We start from the raw sequence: 20,858 nt of genomic DNA on the forward strand, positions 1-20,858 counted from the left end.
GTTTCCCAAGTCAGATTTGGAAAGAACCCAAATCCTCAGTGGAAAAAAGAGGGGGCCAAATTTTCCTCATGCCACTCCAAAACTGGGGAGGTGCCAGCTGGAGTGCCAGCATCAGGATGAGGGCTTTCCCCTCCATTCCTCGGATATTTGAAATTCAGTTTGGTATCAAAATGACAGCAAGGCGAGTTCAGCCAGCTATGAGATGGCTTAAGCTGACTGATGGACACACCTCAGGAGTGGAAAACACATGTTCTTTGAATCATCGTGGTTCTATTGTTAAATAGTATATACTTTTAAGGAAAGTTGTACCAAACTGGAGAGGTTGCCCAATATTTCTTTGAATGTTTTCCTACACCCTCTAATGTTATCACTGGCTAATGATATATAACAGCAAATTTCCAGGAATTTCTTCTATATTTGTGTAGTTTTCACTTAAAGAAACATATCAGTAAAACCCAATAGTCTCCTCTAAAGTAAGTCTTAAACCTGACCCCATACCTCTATTTTATCTACTTAACTAATTAGTGTTGAGGTATTTCCATTCCTGACTACTTAACACTAATCATATCAGTAATAATAAAATTATAACAACTCAGCAAAAATGAAATCAAAATAATCAACCAAAGAAATCTGGACCTAGTTCTGAGGTAGAACATCACTGAGAGGAAGAATGGTTATCTTATAGGTTTTTCCCCCAGTATCACTAGATTATAAGATTTTAGCCTGAAAAAGGAAAGACGAAGAGTAGTCCTCAAATATTCAAAGGGCCTGCATGTGGCTGAATGATTAGATCTCTTCCACTTTGCTTCAGGAATAAAATCTGGGCCAATAGAAGATTTCAGTTATGCAAAGCAGTAATGGAGAGAGTCTCTAAATGATGACACAAGTTCCCTCAGAGGTGGTGAACCTCCCACCTCTGGAGAGGTGCAAGCAAAGTCTGGACACCACCTGCCAGGAGACTAGACCCCCTCACTGGAGAGAGATAGCAAGTGAGGGGGCCTCTCAAGTCCCTTCCAACTCTGATGCTTTCAGTTTTGAGAATCTGACCTGCCCTGTTCGTGATGGCTTCCTCATGTTTCCCAGGCTGCTCTCTACCCCGCTGCTTCCTCCTTACTGTCCCCTGAATCACTAGGTTCACGAGACAATGGCAGCAAATACACCCAGGATCTCCCCCACAGAGTCTCACAAAAGCAAAGCTATAGAAGGAGAAATCAAATCCATTTGACCAGGTACACATGACTGCAGAGAGAATTCGTTTCTTTTCTGCATCTCTGATCTGCTTCCCCCTGCTTCCTTACTTGCCCTGCTCCTTTGTCTGTACTTACTCCTCCTGTTTCTTTTTCCTTCAGTCTTACTCCTTGTTTCTTTCCTTCGATCTTTACTGCCTTTTTTTCCATTTCCTTTCTCCTTACCTATTTCCCACCCTCCGCCCCCCCCCCCATGTCTGTTTCCCTTTTCAACTGGGAACGCTCAAACATGATCCTTCCTGAAGGCAGTGCTCGGCGTGTAACTCAGGGGAAATGGAGATTCCTTCCCTGGCCCTCTGATTTCAGTGAGGAAAAGGGACAGCAGTGAATTTGGGAGAAGAGACTTGGGAACTGGAAGGAAGATGATTCCAATGAGTAACTGAGAGCAATGAAGTCTGCTGATTCCATTCTTCGTACTTTGAATAGTCCTAAAACATGGGTCTTGTCTAAGGTTTTAAACTCAAATGGTAAATTCATTTAACCTGTGATAAACGAGGCTTCAAAGATTCCTAACATTTGGAAAGTTAAGATGAAAGACCATTTGGTGGGAACCTACCTCATTTTATGATGCTAGTTATCGAAATAGTCCTACTGAAAATACAGTTGGATTTTAAAACATTGCTAACATTTGGCAATATGATGTTACCAGACCTAACGGGAGACCTAGAGTAAAAAAATCATACCCAGAGTTCCAAATCACAGTGCCAAAGTGAAGTTGTTTAATCTGGCCCTCCAAATAGTTTTGGCAAACTCTCTGGTTTTATGCAACATAACCCAGCATAAAGACCACACCATTATTATTAGCCACACATGTACCACATCAATATACAGATAAGCTTGGATAAGCAGAGACGGGGCACTGCTTCATACCTTGCAGGCATTTCAAAACGTAGGATGTCTTGGACAATGGAGAGCATGTATTTATTCATTTCTTTGGGAAGCTCCCCAATAGAGAGGAGGATGTTTTTTACTTCCATGTAGGATGGATTGTTATTTAAAATGATGGCAGCTGCAGTAGTGCGCACAGTCTTTTCGTGAACTTTATGATTCTGGTGGTATATCCTGTTCATAGTCTTCTTCACCTGTTCGTAAGATGTTCAAGCTTAGTTAGTGCTCATCTAGATTTTTTAAATTGATATCGGGCAGGAAGAGTTAACGCTCATAAAATAGACATGTGTTCCAATATTTCCCATATTCTTTTGCAATTATGTTGGGGTCATAGTTCTGGCTAATGGACCATGAACGGAACCACTGTGGGTAACTTCTGGGCCAACGCAGTTAAGAGCTGGTGTATCTTATCCCTCTCTCTCTTCTACTACGGTAGTGAGCTCAGGACCACGTTTTCTTTTACCTACTTTAGCCATAGAGTGGATGAGAAGCCGAGATTTTTGAGTCTTGTTTGTTATTGCAGCATATCATGGTATTCCCTAACAACCACAGAATTTTCAAAGACACTACTGCCACATGGCAAAGGGGCTCTGGAGAGAGATGGCTATATGAACTTACATTTCCTTACAATGAGGTACCTCAGAATTTTCCCTTCTTCTTTTTAATTAATAGACCTTTTATTTTTTAGAGCAATTTTAGGTTCACAGCAAAATTAAGCTTAAAGTATAGAATTCCTAAATACCTCGTGCTCCACATGCCTCCCCTCTCCCCCCAACATACAACCTTCTCCTGTATAACATCCTGCATCTCAGTGGTACATTTGTTACATTTGATGAATCTATATTGATACATCATTATCACCTAAAGTCCATAAGTCATATTAGAGGATTTTCTTCTTTCAACAAAACATTAACACAAAAGAAAATTTGCCAAAATAATTACATTCTGCGGCAACAAATAATTTCATTGGTCACTAGCATTGCCTAACAATATGCAGTGCTTGGGGTTCTGTACTAGGCATTTATAAATATTTCTTTCAGTTCTACTTTCCTCTGTCTTTTTCTATCTCCCACAAATGTTACCTTGTTGTCAGGTATATAGGAATTAAGAATCACCTAAGCAAAAACAACTAGGAAGGGACAGAGCCAGAATTCATATGTTGGTCTGTCTATCTCAAAAACTCATGACCCTAATTACCACACTTTACAGCTTATCAACTTTGACACAAAACATAGTTGCAAACCGGGAACATCATTCTCAGCAGGCAGTTTATCTTACACTTTATAAACATTCTCTGCTCTAAAAAAAAGTATAGTTCGGATGGCTTCCTGAAAATGCAGCTGTAGGAACCAACATGGTAGTACCTAAGCCAGGTTATTCCAGTGTCAAAAAATTTAAGAGCATCTTAAAACTTGTGGAAGTAAAGATATTTCAGAAAAGAATTTGTTTCTTTTTTGTATTATCATTTGGAGTATTTTATTGAATTTTGATATTAATTTTAAGAAGACCACTTGACAACAAGAATTCATCCTGGGGAAGATATTTTGAAATCATATTTAACAGGGAATTGCTGAAGGAACTGGCATTGGTACCCAAGAGGAGAGAGGACTTTGCCTCTATTCGAATACTTGTAGAATTCTCCTGCCGGAGGGGAAGCCAAACTAAGACAAATAAGTGTTAGTCACAGGAAGGAAGATATCACCTTGATATGAGCAAAAAAATCGGACAGTGTGAGTTGTCCAATAATGAAGAAGTCTTGTGAAATATTGAACTTCTAGTCACCAGAAACATTCAAGTACAGGCTGCATAACCATATTGCAGAGACATTTTCCCTAACTTTTCATGTACCAGTCATTCTGGACTTATTTCTTTTCCTGGAATATTCCACCCTCTTTCCCATTTGTGGGTCTTCACCCATATGCTTCCCCTGCTTGAAAGACTCCCACTTCTTTCTCATATTCTATCCAACACACATATCCTTTCTTCTGCCTGACCGTTTCTCATCTTTTAGCTTTAGATTTAGCTCCCCTTGCTTTATCTTCCTTTCACACTCTTGACTTCCTATATCTTAGCATTATCTATTACCTTTGGTGATAAAACAAGAGAATGTGCTTCAATATTTATGCTTCAGGATATAGGACATTATCTATTCAAAATTGTGAGGCTGCTTCAGAATAGCCTTGAATCCAATTTAAGAGTTATTTCTAACAGGAAAGAGAGATTGTTAGTTTGGAAAAAAAAAATAGGGTGACTTCAGAGAAGTTTGCATCTGACTTGTGATTAGGCATGCTTTTTTCCTTTTGTGAATGTTGCAAACATTCTTGGAGAATTTACCTTATCAGTTATGAAAGGGGCATCATATCTCTGGAGAGTGGTGGTGGCGAGGTGGCTGATAGGCCCCTCTCCTGTCTCCGCATACTTCAGAAGGAGTGGGATGCCTTCCGGAAGCCGGGCATTCTTCAGAGCCAGCAGGTACATCATTTTGTCCTCCTTTTTTTCTGCTTTTTCAAGTCCTCCCAAGATTAACTTCTTGGCTTCTACCACTCCCTAAAAAATCACATTCTACATCAGACATATGCATAACCATATATTAAACAAAGCTTGGGTAAGATCAGCTTCACTCTTGTGTCCAGGATAACAGCCTAAGGTTTTAGAAAGGTTTACACTGGTTGCCTGACTGAGGCACACAATGAAAATGAACAAGTAAAGTTTGATAAAGGTGGTATTGTTTTTTTAAAAAAATACATACATTAACATATTAAGAAGCAATGAGTATAATTAATAATGGGCATATTTACTTTTAAACACATTCTGAATGCATAAAGTCATTTTTAAAATTCCCTTGTGATCGATTATTCCTAAAACTGCCCATTCACTGAAATTCTAAAATAATGGTTAGATGGTGCCTAAATAGTGGCACACACCTTTTCCTTAGTAACAACTTCGGTGAAAGCACTTAGCACTCAACTGTAAGGTCTTGTTCTAAATGTTTAAAAAGTGCTTGTTCCCACTTGATTCCAAATTTGATTAATGCTGACATACTGTTCAAAAAACATTCCTTGAATGCCTTTTATGTAGCATGTACTTTGCTAGGTACTTTTCAAACATATTCTTTAATCAGAAAAGGCCTTTTAGTTTTCTGGCCTAGAAACTACGAACTAGCAAGTTAACAGTTTAATGGAAAAGCAAATTAGAAATAGGGACATCTAGGTTCTTATTTTACCTTTGCTGCTACGTATGTTTTAGGGGCTTCAGTAATCATCCGTAAAGTAAAGGTTCCTAAGATCTAATTCATCTATAGGATTTATGAACTCTGAAACCAGGCTGCAGGTACACACACACGTGCGCGCACACACACACACACACACACACACACACACACACACACACACCATGGGAGAGATGGGGGGTAGGGAAGATATAAAAGGCCCCCAAAGAGAATGAAGATGCTAAATTTCAAATGTAATTAAAGAAATACCATTTCTCAACTACCAGATTGATCTTTAAAAATACAAAAGTTTGATAACATACGTTGTTATTGAGCCTACAGGGAAACAGGCATTCAGGTGGAAGCATAAAATGCTACAATTCCCATGGAAGATAATTTGGCAAAAGCTAACAAATCTGCATTTTGATCCAATACCCTGGCCCTGAAGCTGTATCTCCAAAATTAAGAGAAAGTGTGCCTAAGATTATTCATTTAAGCATTATTTGTAATAGTAAAAATAGTGAAAACCACCTAATGACCATACATGGGAGAATAAACTGTTCTGTCTCAGTTTAACACACAATAGAGTACTAGGCAGTTGTAAAAGGAAGGAGGAAGATCTCTGTGAACCAGTATGGGGTGATTTCCAAGGTATGTTGTTAAGTGGAAAAAAGAAGATGCAAGACAGTGTATATAGAAGGCTATATTTTGTGCAAGAAAAAAGAAATAAAATGTGTGTGTACATCTGCTTGCTGTCGCAAAAAGAAACAGAAAGGAGAACCTAAAACTAATGATACCGCTTACATAGTAAAGGTAGGTGAGAATGGGTGGAAGGGTAGGAAAGGGAATGAGACCTCTTTGAGAACACTTTTAAAATAAAGTCTTGACTTTTGAATCATGTTACCATTCCATATGTTCAAGAAATAAAATGAAGTCAACAAGGATGAAAGGTGGCTAAAATTGATTTCAAACAGAAACAAATGAACATGAATGTGTATCAGAGTAATAACATAAATAAACAGAAGAGAATAAAAAAGAATTAATCCAAACAATGTTTGAACATAGTCCTCTGACTGTATACCTTTAGTGAAATATATTCTAAGGTCAAAAAGACTGTGATGAAGTCTTGAACTTTATTTAAGTCAGTTTGGTTTTTGTAATGACGTTGGTGTAACAATTCCAAAATTATTTTGTACATGTTTTAGGATTGAGCAAATGAATCAGGATATTAATGTTCTTGAGAACCAGGGTTCTCACTGTGGGAGAAGGAAGGTATAATTACAGAATGACGGAAGGAGAGGAAGAACCCTGTAGAACTGGAGGTAGCAGTATGAACTCATAACTTAATAAATGTAAATATATGTATTTTGTCCATTATAAGAGCCTAGATGCAATGGCACTCGAATAATAAGAAGTAAAAGTCTTTAGGGGCAAAATGTCAGATGCACGCAACTTACTCTCAAAGGGTTCAACCAAGATAATCTAAAATGAAATAAAACAGAATGAGGTAATGCAAATATGATAATACGTTAACAACTGGCAAATCTAGATGAAGCAGGTATACAAATATTAATGGAATTGTGCTATTCTTACAACTTGTCCATAGGTTTGAATTTTTTCAAATATAAATTTGGTGAAAAAGGAAATTAGGATACAGGGAGATCAAAATGTAAGGGAAAACAAATAGAAAAAAGAAATAGAGGTTTAGTACTCATTGTGACCTGTGTAGCTGCCATTTAGACTGTCATAGGGCAGTTGCTTTCATGTCAGTAAATGCTGAACAGCTATAGCACTCGATAGCTTCGCAGGTACCTTTTGCACAGTAAGGTATTGTGGATTGTGTGCCCAGCAGATGCCTTAAATGTGTATTTAGAATACATCGTTTTCTTTCTATCCAGATGTCTTTGATATGGGCAAAAGATAGATGAGTATTCCACAGCAGAAAGTTGAAAAGAAAATTTGAACATTTGCTATGGTCCATTTGGTAGCCAAGTCTCATTATCTTCAAAGATGCATTTTTTTAAAAGCTGCTCAAAAACATTAACAAAACTGAATGACAGTGATGGATAGTTTACAGCTATACTCATAAAGTAACTTTAAAGATGTGATAACTAGGCTGTCCCATTATCAGAAGAACTTTAAATGTAATCCTTTGTTTTGTTTCCTTCTCACTCTATATGCCTCCCTTGGGTAATCCCATTGTCTCCTAAGGTTTCAGTCACTCTCTATTCCTGGTCCTAACTCCCTTTCTGAGCTATGGATGGATGTGGCCATCTGCCTATTGGACAACTCAACCTGGTGTCCCAAAGGATTCAAACATAGCCAAAACATAGCCAAATTAATAGCTCTACCCTCCTCCCACCCCCAAACCAGGTTCTATAATAAATTTTGCTTAAGTGGTTCACATCACCATACATCTAGTATCCTAACCTGGAAGCTTAACAGTCACCTGGATTCTCACCTCTTTCTCATTCCCCACATCCCATCAGTCACTAAATACTATCGATTCTATCTCCTAAAGGGCTCTTGAATCTGTCTCCTTCTCTCACTGTACAGCACCTACGTTAATTCAGACCTTCATTAATTCGTGCCCAGGTTGTTGTAAACATTTCTGATCAGATCGTACTGGCCCTAATGCAGCTGACACCCAGTCTATATACCATTTTGCTTCTTCCTAGGTTAAAAAAATCGGCGTGTCATTCACCACCTAAAAACCACATTATTCTCCCCTTTCTCTACAGAATGAAGTCGAGACTCCTTAGCTTGCCATTAATAGAGATCCAGCCTACCTCTCTTCTCTCTTCCCTTCTTTCCTTCATCAGCACTCCCACCTATCTGCCCCACAAACATACATATTTTTTGCTCTAGCCCCACAGAATTTCTCACTGTTCTCAAGCATACAAGGCTCATTTTGAGTTTGGGCTTTTTTATACATTATTGTATCTATCCTAGAATGTCCTCTATTCCACAAAACTATCTCTTCACCTAAAAACCTCTTCTAGGCTAAGCTCTTTGATATTATCATTTTGGTGACAGCTTCCCCAGCACTCCCAAGCAGAATAGTTTGGTGCATCTTCTGTAGTATTTGCAGAGCACTCTTTTTTTTTTTTTTTTTTTTTTTTTATTTTTGTCTGTGTTGGGTGTTTGTTGCTGCGTGTAGGCTTTCTCTAGCTGCGGCTAGTGGGGGTTACTCTTCATTGCGGTGCTTCTCATTGCGGTGGCTTCTCTTGTTGCGGAGCACAGGCTCTAGGCACGTGGACCTCAGTAGTTGTGGCCTGCGGGCTCTAGAGCGCAGGCTCAGTAGTTGTGGCGCGTGGGCCTAGTTGCTCTGGGGCATGTGGGATCTTCCCAGACCAGGGCTCGAACCCATGTCCCCTGCATCGGCAGGCAGATTCTTAACCACTGCACCACCAGGGAAGCCCCAGAGCACTCTTTTTATATTTCAATATTATTATTTATCTGTTTACATTTGATAAACAGACTAGGAGTTCTTTGAGGATGGTAGAATGTTTTATGTATCTTTATATTAAGGCATTAGCATAATGCCTAGCACAGAGTAAACACTCATTAAATACTACTGAATGGATGTTTTTATATGTGAGTTTTGTGTTTAGCCAAGATATTTGATATATGATTGCTGAAGTAAACCAGCCAACTCAAATAATTATGGAAATTGAAAAATATAAGAAGTCATAGTCCTTTGATATCATAAAAACCATACAAATTTGATTTCTGCCCCAATGGTGGGCAGCACGGTAAATGTTAAATAGATTGGTCCGGAACTATAGATACGGTAAATGAGATTGGATTTGCACTTACTTTGAGTTTGCAGCCTTCATTCTGACACAGCTTCCTGACAAGGGCCCCAATGATGATCATAACGGATTCTCTGATGTCATTGCTCCCAAAGGAACCTTTGAACTTACTCTATTAGCCAAACAAGGATAAAATAGGTTACCAAAACATTTAGACACTTCCAAGGGATATTTTAAGTAAAGAAACAAAGTAGCCAAAGTCTGAGGAAATTGTTTTTATGTTCCTAGGTTGCAAACTCTGAATTTTGCTTTGGGGACACTTACAAATTCACTATCTAGCTTTGGGTTGAAAAGTCTTAGAGTTCTTTCAGGTATTTTTAACGTGGGTCTGTGAAGTCCTGAGAGGTTTATGGACTGGGCTCATTGGGTCAGTGAATCCAAAAAATGGTCTGTAAAATTTTATGTATGGGTAATTTTATGTATGGGTATCAGATTTTTCAAACAAACCCATTTTCTAAAAAGATTATGAACTATTCCCCTAAATCATAAGTGAATAAGTACACTTTTTGATTTTAAACCTTGGATCCAAGAGAACTCTAGCTTTTGCTTCCAATATAATTTTTAATATCAAAAGAATTTTATCTTATATATATATGTATATAACATGTATAAGATTATACATTATACAATGTACTGTACATCAAATACCATGAAGATTTTTGAAGTCAAAATACATCTTTTAAAATCAAATTTTGAAGCATAATCAAGACTTCTCCCCTCTGAAATTTTGTCCTATGTTACATTACATGATAGGTGAACACAATCTTTAAATTTCCATAAAGTATAGTTTAAGTTATTTAGAGGAATTACAAAGAAGACACTATGCGAAATAATCTACTGTACAGTTAATGATTAACAGAAAGAAAATAGTCCAAAGGAATTTGAATATGAATAATCAGAAGGCTGTATTTCAGCCTGTATTCTGATGCTAGCAAATTTAATTACTGCCTAGATTCCTAAGAGCAGCCCAGAGCCTTTATTTTTGCAGTTTCCATTTGACTTACAACGAGGGCTCTCAGGAGTTCTTCATCAGGATGGGAGGCAAATCCACAGGCATAGAGAAACCTCTCCTGGAGGATAATGCTACTGTCACTTTTGAAATCCAAAAAGTCCAAAATGGCATCTAATGAGTCTGGGGTCTGAGCAGAGGTGACAGCATCCACCAGCTGGGGTCTACAAAAAAGGCATGGTCATGGATATCAATGTTTAGGGTGCTTAAGAAATTATTTTGAATCGCTACCATTCATAGACCCCATTGGTTTACATTTCCTAAAGAAGTGAAAAATTTTGTATTTAAACAAAAGAAAAATGAATGACTTTCACCAAAGATCCTTCCCCCTTTTATTTGAAATCTCTCCCTTAACTCCCTTCTTTCTCCTCAATGTATAATCAGAATATACAAATTAATTTTACTGTATTAGCCTAAGCCAAATATAATTTGGAGATTTATAAATAAAATCATATAAATAATATTATAAATTAGGTTCAAACTTTTCTGTATGGGTCATATATAAAAGCTATGGTCCCCCAAATCAATTATTTCTCTAATTAGCTTTGAAAATATATACATTTCTCAAATACTTAACTTAACTAGGGCAGTATTATTTAATGGAAAGGTGGGACATTCTTTAAACTTTCATTTATATCCAAGAGAGATGTTTTTGCTCATTTTTTAAAAAATAAAAAGCACCATGGTATAGTTCAAGTTCAACCACAATGGTTAGTTGTGAGCAGAGCAAAACTCCTGCAGGAAAGTGCTAGTTACATATTCTACTCATCAAGAATCTTTTGTTGGCCGAGTCTTGGGATGGTAAAATTTCTGAAACTAGTTGCCATACTAATGAACATATTAGGTATGTATTGATATATATTTTATTCCACATTCACATAACATACCATACATGTATTTAATATGTTATACTTTTTAAAAAAGATATTCTTGCACTATACCATTTTGATCCTAACAAAAAGCCTAGTGAATGAAGCAAACTGAGAGAGAGGTAATACTTATTAAGTGTCTATTATTGCACTAGAAATTTTAGGTGTGCAACCTCTTTTTGCTTTAAATTCTTCATCCGTAACATGGGGCTAAAAACAGTAGTTATTTTACGATTGTTGAGAGGATTAAATTACATGATCTATGTAAAACACTTAGAATAGTGCTTGGCACATTGTAAACATTCAATAAATATATGCTGGTATTAATACCATCACCTCACTGAACATCTCTGTCAGTTTAATACTAATATTCTCCCTTATATATAAAGAAACAGAGATATCCAGTCATTTGTTCAAGGTCCCATAGCTGGTAAAAATATAGCTAGGATTGGAACTCAGGTTTTTCTGACTGGAGTACACGGTCTTTAATTACAGTGTTTCCTAAAGTGTTTTTCATGCAATACTAGTCCTACCAAATGCTTTAAGAAAAGGGATTTTCAAAGTCGTGTAAGTTTGGAATATGTTTAAGGAAACTTATACATAATATTATCAGATTAAAGATGCTGGATATTTCTGTAGCAGAGAACTGTTTAACTTGGTTTCTCCCAGTGTTTTTCAAACTCAGTTGCTCACAGAAGCCTTTCCTCTTGGCATACTTGTTAATATTCTATAAGTTATAAGATACACATAATAAAAACTTCGGGAGATGTTACATTCCACCACACTGACTTTCACTATCCTACAATAAATAGAAGGAACTATTCTCTGTATTTTACAGATGTTGAAAGTGAGGCTCAGGGAAGCTAAATGTAAATGACCTACTTCAAGGTTGTATGCTGTTGGAAGTCAGAATTTAAAACTAGGTCTTCTGATATTAGTGCATCCTAGTATCTTTTCTACCGTACTACGTTACGTGCGTGTTACCTATGATATGGTACAATATTGCGTAAATAACCTGATTTAGAAACTACATTATACAAATTATTGCCACCTTAAAATTTTTAGGATACAAATAGGCTAAGGCTTAGTGTAATCTCTGTTCTAAATAGCTAATTTTTGCACTATTCTTGTCATATTTTTGTTTTTGATAAAAAGATAAGTCACTCTAAAATATATTTTTCCTAAGTTCTATGATTAAAACAGAGTCTAAGAATTTATGATTTTGCATATACTTAACTTCTGGTTTAGATATTTATTTTTGAAGATAGTATCCAACTAAATTCTGGTTTGTCATATGGAATTCATATCAATTTTTTTAATATCCTCAAGATGAGTAAATAACAAATACAATCTAGAATAAACAGACTTCTCAGAAAAAAAACTAAATTCTCTTACTCTTGGGTAATTGAGTCCCTTGAACTCAGTGACTACTGCTGCTCTGTGTGTGTGTGTATGTGTGTGTGTGTACATGCGCGTATGTAACTTGGCCACTTTCTACTTTTTATTATCTTAATGGCTAGTTTCCACTGTTTGTCAAATTAATTGAGCCATGTTGTATATCATCAGTTAGGATAATTAGTGTCATATGGTTGAATTTGTAGTTATAGACAAATTTTACATTACAAGACCAAAACACTTTTACTTAGAAAGTGTATTTGTATTTACAAAGTAAATTTGGTAATTAAGTCAACTCTCTTTACGGTGCATGTCAAATAAAGCATTCTCTCATCAAATATTCAAATAATGTACATATTTCTTTTCTCTGGATTCTTTTGGCTGTGTACCTCAGTACTCAATTTTCTTTTTAAAACACGGCTGCAATGGGGATGATCACATAAAAATGAAAGCACATTTTCAACTGAAAAAATCATATTCGTTTTTTGTTTTTATAATCAACTCTGAAATCTTTTCGAGTGTAAATGAATAGCTAGGGAACACAATTTCACAACAGTGAGGCAGCACATGCACCGTGGTGTCACAATGAAGCCCTGCCCCCCCATCTATGTACCAATCCAGACCTGATGTAAACTCATGAATACTCAAAAAACAATGTTCACTCTGAGTCACTACTGAAAACTTGTTATTGCATGTCTGGTCAATTAACCACTGCATTACTGCACTGAGGTATAACTGTTCAATGAAAACACAAAACAACAAAACAATTGATTGGAAGGTGAGGCAGTTGGTTAAAAAGAGATCTTACTTGCTTAATAAACAATAACCCAGTAATGCTTTCCCACAGACAATCCCACACAATGTTCAGGGCACTTACAGTACTTCCTTGTTTTCAGCCTTTAGGATTTGGAGGATCTCTTCTTTCTTTGCAGTCCTGAGGTGCTTAATAAAGGTCAGGAAGCTTCTGACAGCCTCAGCCTTGGAGAGGTTGTCAGGCTGCAGGTGTTTTCTGATGGACTGCCAGTGCTCCGAGAGCTGCAAAACATGGCCGCAGGCCCATACCACATTCATAATTCTGAACATCCACACTTACAAAGGATGTTCTTTCCAGACATAAACTTTCCTTTGTATCTGACAAGCCATAGAAGCTTTTTGTGTCTTACCTCAATATATCTGATCGCCCCCTGTCCATACCACACTCCTGTGGCTCTCAGAGGCTGACACAGAGGCCTGCTGACTCTGTGTACAATTCCCCTGTAGGAGGACTGTCTTTGTCTATTAGCACTTAGCTCAAAGGACCTCAAGCTTCTGGGCATATGGGTCATTCCATGGTTAAAACAAGGGAATTCTATCTGAGGCCAGACTTTGACTACCAGAGTGAAACGATGCCAAAATTTCATTAACAACAGGATATTCTGGAGGGGAAAAAATCAGAACTGCTGAAGAATTGTATCAGGTTCCTTATGCAGTGGAACCTTACTGAAAACCAGTTTCTGTAATAATTTGAGCTCCCTATTCTCTTTATTTTACTGCTGTATGAGATGCAAACAATAGTAAATAGTTTGCAAACAATAGTAAAACATATTGCTGGGGTCGGAACTGTTCATTTCATATATCCGTGTTAAGTAGAGTATTATTTAGATAAAGGTAATTCTCACATACACCATCATTATGCTACTGTGGTTTTAAAAATAGTAAATAGTTCTAATTAATGACATCCTTTGGCTTAGAAATAAGCTAAAAACTTATTTTTCATAGTTTACCACTTTTCCCCAGTTGTAAAAGAATGTATTAAATCTCATCAGTGACCTCTAACTCTGAATAATGTCCATGCTGCCAGTTTTTAAATTACTCATTCCTTCCAATAAGCAACAGATATATATTTTGCTCTTTTTTCAAGTCCCTTTTGGTTACCTAATCTTAAGAGAATATTCCAAAACAAAATTCCAGTTGTACTTAGCTAAAGATTTACTGGGTCATTTCTGAGGGCAGAAAGCATATCAATGTGAAGTCAGATTTGTTTTTTTTCTTTAAAGGGTTGCACTGGTGACATTATACTGAAGTTGGAAAACAAATTCCTCAAAGACATAAACCTTTCCCATAATAATGAAGAAATAGTTAAGAAAAATCTTAGATGGCTCATAATGTCGGAAAACTGTAGGGGGAGAAATTAACAGCATAAGAAAAGATGATTAGTTTCATTAGTCAACTTTCTAAATAATTTTCATCTCATATGACATTAGAAAATTACACCAGAACATGAGATGATTTATGGAAGAGAAACAAAAGAAAAAACCAAGTGTGAGAACAATTACTTTTTTTGTCTCATTTTGTTTTTCCCTTAATTCAATTTTGGTATATTTGAGAAACTAGCAAGGAATTAGTGCCTCACACTTTAAGCAAATTATGGTATTAGTCCTTGATGTGTCTACTTTTCTCAACACTAATAATAGCCAAGGGTAGAGCATCTTCTGGTAGATACAAACAGAGCCTGAAGCCAAGGGTTTGCTCTCCTGACAAGACGTGAAGTATTAGGAAATGCTGGAACCCAGAGTCATATCTGTGGCCATACATCACAAATGATTCATGCAATAAATGAAATTTCTCTTTGCTGGATTACAAATGTTACGAGATGATCTACACTTTGCCTTGGGGATGTGCTATCTCATTTCTGGCTGTAACTGTAAGGGAGGTTGGGGCATGGTAAATCAGTGTTCCCAATTTAGGCAAAGAGTTTGGTATCCTTTTTTAGTCCTCACAGCAATTCTCAGAACACTGAGGTCAGTAAACCGTTTCACCTGTGGACATATTACTACCAAATGGCGGAACTTTCAGGATTCAGACCCCTGTCTGTGCTCTTGATGCCATGCTTCCCCTTAACTTCATGAGGTCCTTATCCCCACTGCATTCTAAGTGCTGCTCTGAGGAAGCTCTCCTTAAGTCATAACATTTTTTATTTGAAATGAGTGGATGGTAATCATTGGTTAATTATTGTTGTATTATGCATCACCTTGGGTGCATATTATTAGGCTACTGCCATTATAACTCAGTGGTGGCTGGTAGTTCTTTGTAAACTTTCTTTACAAATTAACTGAAGCTTCCACTGGAGACAAAAGGAAAACAGAACTTTAAGCCATGATTATTCCATGATTTGGCCACACAACGCAGTTGTTCACACTTACAGAAGGGCATCCTTTGCACTCGCTCTCAAAGACCTGGCCCACAATGGGAATGGCCGTGTATTTCGAATCAATTGCTTTAATGATGGCAGCAACCTGCTTCCCAGGCATCAGTCTTGGGCCTGCTTCTGTTGTCTTCAGCTCTAATTTCTGCCTGCATAACCAAGGAAGAGAAATGTCGCATTAGCAGCATCCATTTGAGTGAACAAGCTACTAGTTGTCATTCTTTTGGCAAACAAGATACTAATTTATTCAAATTCTGTAAGGTCATGTCTTTCAAACAGTGATATCTCCAGCAGTAACAGAAACCTCAAGAAAATTATGAAATTTTTCTGGAGCAACAATTTTACTCAAAGATTTGAAAATTTAAGTCTGGAGTGTAAAAATATTATGACAAGAGACTATAGGAAAGAAAATTTGCCTGGATATGTGATGTTACCTCTTTTGGATTTAGCCCAGCTCTCTGAAAATGATGTCTTCAGTACAACCACGTTTCACTTATTAACTAAGACAATTAGGAAACCTTGTTTTCCAAAACTGGGCTCAATAATATTTTTATCTGATATGCTCTTTCAGAAGCTTGCCTCTCTCCCTTTAAGAGGTGGAATCTACATCCCTCTCCTTGAACGTGGACAGGACTCTGTGACTGCCCCGACTCACAGAGAACAGTAGAAGTTTCAATATGTGGCTTGTAAGGCTAAGTCATAAAAGGGAATTCAGCTTTCATCTGGCATGCTAGCAGCACATACCTCGAGAGAATTGAGCTGCCATGTAAGAAGTCTGGCTACCCAAACCTGCCATGTTGAGAGGCCACATGGAAATAAACAGAGATGCATAAGGAGCCTCAGTAGTTTGAGTCTCCCAGCCCAGACACCAGATAGGTGAGGGAGCAGCCTTTGAACCATCTCTGGTCAGTGACTGTCTGCAACTGCCCAACAGACACCAAGAGAGGCATGCCTAGCAGGACCAAGGCAAGTGCCAGGATTATGAGTGAGAATAATAAAGCAATTGTTGTTTTTTTATACCACTAAGTTTGGAGTGGTGTGTTATAGAGCAATGGAAACCTGATAAACCTAAGTAATTAAAAATATTAATTTTATATGAAAACAATATGGATACAGTACAAAGTAGAACACAAGGTTCTAATCCAGAGGAGACTTCAATAAAATTTCAAGCATTTATGGTTTGAAGGATTTCTCCCAAGATTTTGCAACCATGTACCTCTGACATTAGGGCTACTTCAGAAGAAACATTTGAGAAAAAATGACATAAGATAAAACTAACACTTAATGCTAGAGATGTTCTTCTGAATTAAAATTTGAAAATAATACATACTCTTAGATTTGAAATTCTAGTTCTTTAGCCTGTGAGAACTATTCTGACCAGAGAAATTTTCTCCAGTTGAAATAATAGGCTCGAATATGTAAGTACTATAAACCACATCAAAAATTCTGTCACATCACTTTAGTATGGAACTTTTCTGTGCTTATTAACAACAATAACAAAAAATAATCTTGAGGCGAGAACTCACAAATGCCACCATTTTTTAACGCTTAACATTAAAATCATTTGACAGAGAAATTAGAAAATAAATGAGAATGAATCAAGTAGTTTGCCTTTTCAAAATTTAAATTCTATTCAATTAACAATTTATTTTTAATGAAATTCTATTTAAAAACATTAAGTATTTATTACATGCCATATATTACTGTAGATAATATGAAAAATAAAGATGAACAGACATAATCACTGTTTTAAAAGAACTCAGTCAAAATGAGGAAGCACTACATATACATGTGCGTGTATATACACACATATATTTTTTTAAACCAAGTATAATAATACATCAAAGAACAGTAAAGAAAACTTAAATTCTAACATTATCTTACTTTGATAATATTTTGCCTGCAATTGTTTGTAGAAAATTCAGCCTCAAAGCATGTATCTCTTCTGCGAGCACAGCTACAACAAAGCTGTCTTCTATCTTATAGGTAGTGACAGATGTGGCTTTCGAAGTGACACCCAAGACCTAAATAAATAAATATATGTGGTTGTAACAAGTAATTAGCTTTTTATCTTTGAATCAAGCCAAATAGTGAATTATCTTTTCATCTTCACAAGAACTTCCCCGTCACCCAAACCTACAATATATTAAGATAAACCTATTCATTTGATATTATACAAAATTAATACCCTAAACTAAAAATTATAAATGTTCCCAAATTATATTGTTACCTTATTCACCTATTATTTTAAAATAATCTCTACAAAAGGTAATTACTTGGTTGCCTCAAAGAAAGTAATAGCAAGCATACCGGATTTTGGGTTGTAAATCCAGAACTCTCTGATTTGCATGAATCCAAGGCCTTGATTTTGACCACCTTATCTTGATGAGCCTGGTAGGTCACTTTACAATCTCCAGAGATATCTATCTAAAAAGAAAAGCAAAAATACAATGTTTGGGATTCTCACATGGACCATTTGAATTCCAGTGGGAAGTGGCTTGAAAATTGGGGTTCTAATATGTCATGGGGGACTGACTTTCTGCCCAGGCTGACAAGCTAGGAAGGCAGAAGAATTCAGTGTTTCCTGCAGCATGTGGATTCTTTTCCATTCCCTTTGTTTGAGTCTTATGAGTGCCTTCATATTGCCCCAGGAATAATAAAGGATTTCCTACTTCTCTCTAATGTCTAATAGGAACTGGACAAATGGCCTGGTCATAATCAAAACCTCTCGTAAATGGGTAATTATGTGGCAAGGGGAATTGACTTTTAATGCTGTATGTAGGCTGTGTGTACGTGTGCATGTGTGTGTGTGTGCGCTCACATGCTTTGATGATCTGAGTATGATTCGAAATCCTTAAAAACCTGTGGGATTAATTCAACTCATTATAAGTCACATCAACAGTTTGAATGTAGGCAAATGTATCTCAGTACAGACTCAGTTTAGCATCTCTGAGTCTTCCCTCTGGCCTCTACAAGCACCACCCCCAGTCTTCATTCTAGAAAGCTAACCAGCATTCCCTTGGCCCAGCCTTGCCATCAGATTTTCTCACCCACTGATGGACTGGCTGAATTCAGACAAGAAAACTTGGACTCAGCTTTGCTTTTGACTCCAAGTATGGCACTGAAGGAGTCACTCAACTTCCCTAGTTCAACCTCGGTTTCTTCATCTATAAAATGAAGAGGGTTTGTATAGACCAGTGGTTCCTCCAACTGACAATGCATCTACATTAGCTGAGAAACTGTTAAAATACAGATGCTAATCTACTTAATCAGAATCTCTGCAGTGAATCCAGGGAATTTTTAATAAGCTCCCCATGGGATAGTGATGCACAGTGATACCACTGGAATATCCTCCAAGGTTTTTTGCATCTCTATCATTCTGTCATTCTATAGGTCTCTTCAGTATGACTTATTCTAATTCCCTCTACCTTGTATTCAAATACAAATTGGGGTAAACGGCAATTCGTTTCATATGTAAATGAGATAACCACCCAAGTCATCTTTTCTAAGCATTACCTAAGAAAAGATTTTAGAATCTTTTAGATTTTAGAATTTAAAAAAGATTTTAAATTCTAAGAATTTCTGCAGATAGAAACCCATATAAACAATTTTGGTAACTTTATTGACAAATACGTTTCTGGATCCTTAATAATATTAGTAAGTACCTCATTGGTAGTTCCAGAGTTTAACTGCATCTGAAATAGACTAGCCAGGCCTCTCTTGAGATTTTCTATGGCTATTGGTTCATTTTGATAGGAGTAGAACTCTTTGACCTAGGCAAAAAAAAAGGACAAACATAAATAGAGCAAAAATGCATCATTTACCAGATTTGGTTAAATAAATAGCAGGGAAGGTTAGATTCTCACCCCCTATCAATTCTGGGAGAAAGAGATCTGTTAGTCCAAAGCTGGGACTTCTTTTTTTTGTGAAAAGAAGCTATTTACATTTCTAAGAAGCTAGACTGTCCAAATACGACATTTCAGGAGACTTTTAATGAAGGCTCTAAATATGATGAGCGTAACATAGGGAAGGAAAGAGAGCACCGATACGGGGTGGGATTTCTGTGAAAACAAGGATTGCCCAAGGAAGAGAAATCAGGAACATTCTCTTCAAACATGTCAATGTATTCTCTACCTGTGATTCTGCTTGAAACAAAAACTAACCAAGGTTTAAAATAACATCAAAGAAATAGATTCTTGGAAGAGAATGGCAATCCCCATGCTTGAGACTCCTGAGGCAGCACAGCCTCTAAGGGCTATGATACGGGCCCACACGTGGCCAAAATGCCCATGGTCAAAATTCCACAGGATCGGGCTTCCCTGGTGGCGCAGTGGTCGAGAGTCCGCCTGCCGATGCAGGTGACGCAGGTTCGTGCCCCAGTCCGGGAAGATCCCACATGCCGCGGAGCGGCTGGGCCCGTGAGCCATGGCCGCTGAGCCTGCGCGTCCGGAGCCTGTGCTCCGCAACGGGAGAGGCCACAGCAAGCGAGAGGCCCGCATACCGCAAAAAAAAAAAAAAAAAAAAAAAAAAAAAAAAAATTCCACAGGATTGATGTTCTGCCCTCCATAGCATTCATGTTGCCCTTGGGTATAAGGAGACATACAAGGTTGGAAGACTTGAGGTTTAGGGTGCTAACACTGCATGGCCTGCCCCACGCGCTGCTTTGAGTTTCTCTTCAGAAGGTGGGAAAAAGAGGTTGGAATGAGGAAGGTGAGTGTGATTTGGCTGCACTAGTAAATGGCTTATCTTAGCTTTGTTTCATCCTTGAGATTTCTAGGCACAGAGGTAATAACGATGTCTCATACCATTTTGAACATTTAGCTCATGTTTAGGAAACAAGGATAAAAATACAAAGCATTTTCTGGAAAGTAGGCTGTCATTTTTTACTCTGTTTTGACTCCAAACATGTCACATGATTTAGAAATGGAGAGGTTGGACATAGCTTCCCTGTAAAAATTCCCAAGGTCTATGATAATTATAGCTGGCATTTCTACCAGAAATATCCTGAATGCCTTCCTATTTCTCTTTAAAACCAACCATGACTTCTCAAGTAAAACTGAAAGCTCAGTCATTATGCAATAAATTCAATTAATACCAATCTGAACAATTTAGTGTACATGAAAACTCCCTCATCCCTTAGAAGAAGAAAATACTTTGCCTGAATTATCCTAACAAGTGCCTCAAGTTTTCTATTTTTATTTTCTACATATACTCTGCCTAGTGATAGATTTATTAGGTACTTT

General features: G+C 37.2%; 1 protein-coding gene across 1 annotated transcript in view; it reads right to left on the reverse strand.

The window, feature by feature from the left end:
• The window catches only part of MTTP (microsomal triglyceride transfer protein), a 45,902-nt gene that overhangs the window by 12,644 nt on the left and 12,400 nt on the right, over positions 1-20,858 (reverse strand). Inside the window, exons 4-12 of the mRNA XM_032633740.1 lie at positions 19,281-19,388; positions 17,926-18,042; positions 17,500-17,639; positions 15,614-15,764; positions 13,309-13,466; positions 10,163-10,331; positions 9,163-9,270; positions 4,470-4,682; positions 2,118-2,329 (exon numbers count right to left, since the gene is read on the reverse strand). Coding sequence (XP_032489631.1) covers positions 2,118-2,329; positions 4,470-4,682; positions 9,163-9,270; positions 10,163-10,331; positions 13,309-13,466; positions 15,614-15,764; positions 17,500-17,639; positions 17,926-18,042; positions 19,281-19,388 — 1,376 coding nt within the window. The remainder of the gene's footprint in view (positions 1-2,117; positions 2,330-4,469; positions 4,683-9,162; positions 9,271-10,162; positions 10,332-13,308; positions 13,467-15,613; positions 15,765-17,499; positions 17,640-17,925; positions 18,043-19,280; positions 19,389-20,858) is intronic.

The sequence above is a fragment of the Phocoena sinus genome, chromosome 5 (genome assembly GCF_008692025.1).
Source record: "Phocoena sinus isolate mPhoSin1 chromosome 5, mPhoSin1.pri, whole genome shotgun sequence".
NCBI lineage: Eukaryota > Metazoa > Chordata > Mammalia > Artiodactyla > Phocoenidae > Phocoena > Phocoena sinus.